The sequence below is a fragment of the Danio rerio genome, chromosome 19 (genome assembly GCF_052040795.2).
Source record: "Danio rerio strain M-AB ecotype USA chromosome 19, GRCz13ab, whole genome shotgun sequence".
Taxonomy (NCBI): domain Eukaryota; kingdom Metazoa; phylum Chordata; class Actinopteri; order Cypriniformes; family Danionidae; genus Danio; species Danio rerio.
Window position 1 is genome coordinate 50,630,001 of NC_141039.2, and position 7,500 is coordinate 50,637,500.

General features: G+C 36.3%; 1 protein-coding gene across 2 annotated transcripts in view; it reads right to left on the reverse strand.

Moving 5' to 3' along the window:
* Window positions 1-7,500, reverse strand: part of LOC101886774 (prolyl endopeptidase) — a 23,615-nt gene that overhangs the window by 9,627 nt on the left and 6,488 nt on the right. For both annotated transcript variants that reach the window (XM_087296085.1, XM_087296084.1), the window contains exons 3-7: window positions 6,143-6,276; window positions 4,330-4,460; window positions 922-1,131; window positions 683-804; window positions 424-529 (exon numbers count right to left, since the gene is read on the reverse strand). In XM_087296085.1, the coding sequence (XP_087152211.1) occupies window positions 424-529; window positions 683-804; window positions 922-1,131; window positions 4,330-4,460; window positions 6,143-6,276 (703 nt within the window). The remainder of the gene's footprint in view (window positions 1-423; window positions 530-682; window positions 805-921; window positions 1,132-4,329; window positions 4,461-6,142; window positions 6,277-7,500) is intronic.

The following is a 7,500-nucleotide window of genomic DNA, read 5'->3' on the forward strand; positions in this document are numbered from 1 at the left end:
GTGTTTGTGTGAGTGTGTGTTTGTGTGGTTTGTTTGTATTCATATGTGTGTGTGTGTGTGTGTGTGTGTGTGTGTGTGTGTGTGTGTGTGTGTGTTTGTTTGTTTGTTTGTTTGTTTGTTTAATTGCTTGCTTGTGTTAGTGTGTTTGTGTGTATGCATGGGTGTGTGTGATAATATGTTTGCATACTTTTGTTTTTCTTGTTATTCATTAGTGTATGTGTGAGTGTGTGTGAGTGTGTGTGTGTGTGCTCATCTGCAGATTTGTCTATGTTCATGTTTGCTTGTTTGTGTGTTTTGCTTGTTTGCTTGCGTAATTGTTCTTGTTGGGCATGCGTGTGTGTGTGTGCGTGTGTGTGCGCGTGTGTGTGTGTGTGTGTGTGTGTGTGTGTGTGTGTGTGTGTGTGTGTGTGTTTGTAGACAGACCTGTGATGCCGTTGGGCAGCTGCTGGAGGTCACAGTACCACAGACGATTGACCGGCTCACAGCCTTCAGTGATGGAGAGCACAGCGTACCGGCCGTCATCAGAGACCTACACACACACACACACACAAAGCAGGAGAAAAGCAGAAGCACTCAGCAGAAAGGAGAAGGCTTAATTTAGCTGAGTTACTTTCTTCAACATGTTTCTAATATTCTCCGTGTTGTGTGACGTGTCCAGCGCCGCTTGTGTGTCTGCTCTTACCGTCAGGCTGCTGTGCCATTTGGGGTTGTCAGGAAACTCTGCCACCAGGACGTCCTCTGATTGGCTGCTTCCGATCACATGGTAGAAGAGCTTCTGGTTGAGGTTTGTCGTGGTCTCAGTGCCTGGAATGGACAAACGCATAATTTAGATTATATGAATGTCCATCAGCCAATCAGAATCAAGCACTCAGCAGCCCTGCAGAAGAAAAGGCTTTATTAGTGTGCAGTAGTTAATCGTACCGTCGGCTTTTCCGTCCTGGCGCGGGTAGCAGTTGTAGAAGATGCCCTTAGCGTCGTGTGTCCAGGTCAGACAGCTGAACTTCACTCTCTCCAGCACATCCGGCAGTTCACTGAGATCATCTGCCTTCAGAAAACGCACCGTGACCCAGTCAGATCCAGCGCTGCTCAGGCCGTACGCGAAATACTCACAGTCCTCCGACAGGCGACCCACTGAAAACACAGGCAGGGCTAGTATTTAATTCATTCATTTTCTTTTCGGTTCAGTCCTTTTAATAATCAGGGGTCGACACAACGGAATGAACCTACAACTAATCCACCATATGTTTTATGCAGCAGATGCCTTTCCAGATGCAACCCATCACTGGGAAACACCCATTATTATCATTATTTGTATTTTTGTTATTATTATTATTATTATTATTATTATTATTATTATTATCATCATCATTATTATTATAAGTATTATTATTATTATTATTATTAGTATTATTATTATTATAAGTATTATTTGTATTATTATTATTATTATTATTAATTTTTATAAGTATTATTATTATTATTATAAGTATTATTTTTATTATTATTATTATTATTATTATTATTATTATTATAAGTATTATTATTATTATTATTATTATTATTATTATTATTATTATTATAAGTATTATTATTATTATTATTATTATTATTATAAGTATTATTATTATTATTATTATTATTATTATTTTATTATTATTATTATTATTATTATTATTATTATAAGTATTATTATTATTATTATTATTATTATTAAAAGTATTATTTTTATTATTATTATTATTATTATTATTATAAGTATTATTTTTATTATTATTATCATTATTATTATTATTATTATTCATTCATTCATTCATTTTCTTGTCGGCTTAGTTCCTTTAATAATCTGGGGTCGCCACAGCGGAATGAACCGCCAACTTATCCAGCAAGTTTTTACACAGCGGATGCCCTTCCAGCCGCAACCCATCTCTGGGAAACATTGACACACTCAAAGCAATGCACAAATATATTTAATATTTAATTTTTAATTATTTTTAATTATTTAATTAATTATTATACCGCATGAAATCTTAATCAAATCTTGAAAAAGAAGAAATAAATTGCAACAGAAAAGATCTGCCTACGCATGTCATCATTCAACAGCAGAAATAAACAACACATTAAACAGCTCCTAAATCAACATGAAGACAGTCTGCAACTATGCAAAGCTGACAGTGATTGACAGAGAGCGTGCTGTGAAGGAGATCAAAGGAACGACAGACAAAAATGAGGAAAGACGGCCTCTTAAATAGAGTTGAGTTCACTGTCAGATGTACACAAGTTATTTCATGTGCACATCAGATATCTGTCTCTTAAATGAATAATTTCTCCATGATGCTTTACAGTAATATATGAGTGCAGATACATTACATTAGTCAGTACAAAAGACAGAACTGCTCAACTAACATCTTAAAAAAAAACTGGAGAAATCGAGTAAAATAAAAAAATAGAAACTTCTGTTGAAATTCTGTTAATACCATAGTAAAATATTGCAAATACTGTAAATACCATAGTAAATACTAATGCACTAACATTACTATTGCGAACAATAGTAAAGTATATATCGAAGTATTTACATATCTTTGTTAATGAATGCTCCAGCACACTGTACTATGGTGAAATGATTACTGTAATAAATACTGTAGTATACTGTGATTTTTACTACAGTTAACTCAGTATTGTAGTATAATATACTCTATAGATGAAGAACTACAGTATCGGGTCATTTCTTTATATTACTATAGTTTTTGTGTTACCATAGCAACTGTAGAATCACCACAACAAATCAACTACTACAGGCGTTGTTACTATAGCAACTATAGAATCATTATTGCAGATCAATTACTATAATTGTGGTGTTACCATAGCAACTGTAGAATCACCACATCAGATCAATTACTATAGTTGTGTTTCCATAGCAACTGTAGAATCATCATTGCAGATCAACTACTATAGATGTTGTGTTACCATAGCGACTGCAGAATCACCACAACAGATCAATTACTGTAGTTCTTGTGTTACCATAGCAACTGTTACCACACCACAGCAGATCAGTTACCATAGTTGTTGTATTACCATAGCAACTGTAGAATCACCACAGCAGATCAATTACTATAGTTGTTGCGTTACCATAGTAACCATAGAATCATTACTGCAGATCAATTAATATAGTTGTTGCGTTACCATAGCAACCATAGAATCATTACTGCAGATCAATTAATATAGTTGTTGCGTTACCATAGCAACCATAGAATCATTACTGCAGATCAATTAATATAGTTGTTGTGTTACCGTAGCAACCATAGAATCATTACTGCAGATCAATTAATATAGTTGTTGCGTTACCATAGCAACCATAGAATCATTACTGCAGATCAATTAATATAGTTGTTGTGTTACCGTAGCAACTAGAATTATCACTGCAGATCAATTACTGTAGTTCTTGTGTTTAATAAATCTGATTTGTTTAAATGCATCAAACATATTAGCTATATTCACTTGGAAATGGATGTAAATATTAATTTTCATAAAGGGGGTGTGGTCATTTCTGCTAAGCACTGAATATGCATGAGTGTACGGTAAGCAGTGAACACTCAGGTACAGAGATTACAGCAGTAAATGTGACACACAGGCCCTCAAGCTCAACTCTAAACCTGTTCAACAAACACGTCTGTAAATTACTTAACTGCAGATCCTGGAAAAAAGACTGACAAGGGAAAGTAGTGATTTCCCATTCATGCAAATCTTGCGGTTTCAGATTTCCGGCAGAGGAACTCTCACATGTACACTCAGACCACGGCGTTTGCCCCTGTTTTATTTGTTTAAAAGCAAAGGTTAATTGTTTTACAACCACAAAACAAACAACTATTGTCCAATCCCTTACCTAATTACCCTAGTGAAGCCTTTAGTCACATCTAGTCTAACATTATTTACTGTCATCATGGCAAACAGAAAATACATCAGTTATTAGAGATGAGTTATTAACACTATTATGATTAGAAATTCTCTATTTAACAGCACTCGGGAAGTTGTTTTAGGTTTTTTGTTTAATTATTGTATTTCCTGAAACAGTGTTTAAGGGCTCATTTATGGTCATTACTCTTTAAATGGCGGCTGTTGGTCTTGTAATTGGTCTTCTGTGTGTTTTTGAGCAGGAATGAAGCCTGTCAGGACACGAAGAGGAGAAAGTGGAGAACAATACAAGCAGCTTTACATGACAGGTGTGTGTGTGTGTGTGTGTGTGTGTGTGTGTGTGTGTGTGTGTGTGTGTGTGTGTGTGTGTGTGTGTGTGTGTGTGTGTCTTTGCGTGAAAAATCAGCTGTTCACACTTACTCTTGAGAGCCACAGTCCCGTCCTCAGAGAGAGCGTTTGGGTCAAAGAACACGCTGGCTGGGCTGTTTAAAGAGTCCTGCACGTACAGAACGTCCTGGTTCTGCAGACCTTCATTGTGGAAGTAAAAATACCTGCAGCAGAAATGAATGATTAATTAAGGCTGTAGATTTGTACTCTATAAGTGTACTTTACTTCTGAGGAAATTCCTTGTGTAAAGAGTCACATTTACTGAGGCCTTTGACATTTAAAAGGCTGAAAACAATTCAGGAGTTTTACATGAAACTTTACTGTTGCCTGACCTGAACTCCTGTGAACTCACATATTAGCTTCAGCTTCCTCCTGAGATATCTCAGGTGTATATTCATCATTAAATGGTCACATGACCACTGTTTTGTTCTATTTGTTTTTCTATCTATCTATCTATCTATCTATCTATCTATCTATCTATCTATCTATCTATCTATCTATCTATCTATCTATCTATCTATCTATCTATCTATCTATCTATCTATCTATCTATCTATCTATCTATCTATCCATATCCATCCATCCATCCATCCACCCATCTACCTACCCATCCATCCATCCATCCATTCATCCATCTACTGTATCTGTCCATCCGTCCCTCCATCTGTCCCTCCATCCATCCATCCATCCATCCATCTTCCTTAAGTATCTGACTGTCTGTCTTTCTGTCTGTCTATCTACTGTGTCTGTCTGTCCGTCCATCCATCCATCCATCCATCCACCTATCCATCCATCCATCCACCTATCCATCCATTCTTCCATCCATCTACTGTATCTGTCCATCCATCCCTCCATCTATTTGTCCATCAATCTGTCTGTCTATCTATCTATCTATCTATCTATCTATCTATCTATCTATCTATCTATCTATCTATCTATCTATCTATCTATCTATCTATCTACTGTATCTACTGTATCTGTCCGTCCGTCCCATCGTCCATCCATCCATCCATCCATCCATTAATCCATCCATCCATCCATCCATCCATCCATCCATCCATCCATCCATCCATTAATCCATCCATCCATCCATCCATCCATCCATCCATCCATCCATCCATTAATCCATCCATCCATCCATCCATCCATCCATCCATTCATTAATCCATCCATCCATCCATCCATCCATTTATCTTTTGTATGTATCTGTCTGTCTGTCTATTTACTGTATATATCTACTGTATCTGTCCATCCATCCCTCCATCCATCCATCCATCCCTCCATCGCACTCTGGCCAGTAAACACACCGTTGAAAAATAGCATTAATTAAATATAATCTGCAATATAGAATTGAATTACCAAAATATCAATTATTCAGTGTTTCCTAATTTATTGATACAGTATTTAACTCAAGAACATTTAAAGTAGCTGTAATTAAATTGCAGGTTGTTTGTTTTTTCAGTGGATCAGTCATTTAATTACAGTAACTGTAATCTGTAACTCTTTAACCCAACACTGGGCTGCAGCATCATATTATATGTGCATTATCTCCATTGACATGCATTGATATATGTACTGACACACATTGACGTGCATTGATGTGTATTGACATGTGCATTGATGTGCATTAACATGCATTGATATGTGCATCGAAATGTGCCTTGACATGCATTGACATGGGCATTGACATATGTATTGATATGTGCATTGAAGTGCATTTATAAGTACATTGGTATGTGCAACTATATGTACATTTATATGTGCATTAACATAGATTGACATGTGCATTGATATGTGCATTGATATGTGCATTAACGTGGATTGATGTGTGGATTGACATGTGCACCTGTCTCCTCTCTTGTATGGACAGCTGTATTTGGGGTAGTTGTAGAGCTCGGTGAGGCGCTGCTGGAAGCTCTCTCTGACTGCACACTGATCCAGGAATGCCATGGTCAGCTTGTTCTGCTCCGCAACAAACATCTGCAGGCGGTGAGACACACTCGTCAGTGTTGACGTGCACACACATTACCTGTTTACATGTCAATTTTTCCACACATTTCTGTCCTGATGATGTGGGACATTGGCCAGAAACCAAACAGAGGGAATGAGGTGCAGTGTTTATGATGGTAGGGCTTGTTTACCCTGTGCGATAATGCAGAGAAAGTCGTTACAGATGGCAAAAGCTTGCCTGTTAACAGGTGACACCAGTACTGACAATCAAAAAATCATTCAAATTACAGGCCTCTGATCATGCATCATTTACCACTTTAGAGGAGCTTTGTACCATAACTGTATAACCATAACCATAACCTGCTCATTTATTTATTTATTTATTTAGTTATTTATTTAATTGGTTAGTTATTTATTGAGTTAGTTAGTTACTGAGTTATTTAGTTGGTCGGTCGGTCGGTTAGTTAGTTAGTTAGTTAGTTAGTTAGTTAGTTAGTTGGTTTAGTTAGTTGGTTGGTTGGTTGGTTGGTTGGTTGGTTAATTAGTTTAGCTAGTTAATTAATTAGTTATTTAGTTTAATTAGTTGGTTATTTGGTTGATTGGTTGGTTGGTTGGTTGGTTGGTTGGTTGGTTGGTTGGTTAGTTAGTTGGTTGATTAGTTGGTTATTTAGTTGGTTGGTTATTTAGTTGGTTGGTTGGTTGGTTAGTTAGTTGGTTAGTTAGTTAGTTAGTTAGTCGGTCAGTTAGTTAGTTAGTTTGGTTGGTTGGTTAATTAGTTTAGTTAGTTAATTAATTAGTTCGTTTAGTTAGTTAGTTATTTGGTTGGTTGGTTGTTTAGTTAGTTAGTTGGTTAGTTATTTAGTTGGTTAGTTAGTACGTTAGTAAGCTAGCTATTTAGTTTGTTATTTAGTTAGTTGATTGGTTAGTTAGTTAGCTAGTTTCCTAATTAGTTAGTTAGTTAGTTAGTTAGTTAGTTAGTTAGTTAGTTAGTAGTTAGTTAGTTAGTTAGTTAGTTAGTTAGTTAGTTAGTTAGTTAGTTAGTTAGTTAGTTAGTTAGTTAGTTTATGTTGGATGTGAGTAATGCCTCACTGCTGCTGCTCCACTGAACATTCACATATTACTTTCTGCATATAATGATACACAGAGTGACACTGTGGCTCAGTGGTCAGCACTGTGGCCTAACAGCAAGAATGTCACTGGTTCGAGTCCTGGCTGGGTCAGTAGTCATTTCTGTGTGGAGTTTGCATGTTCTCC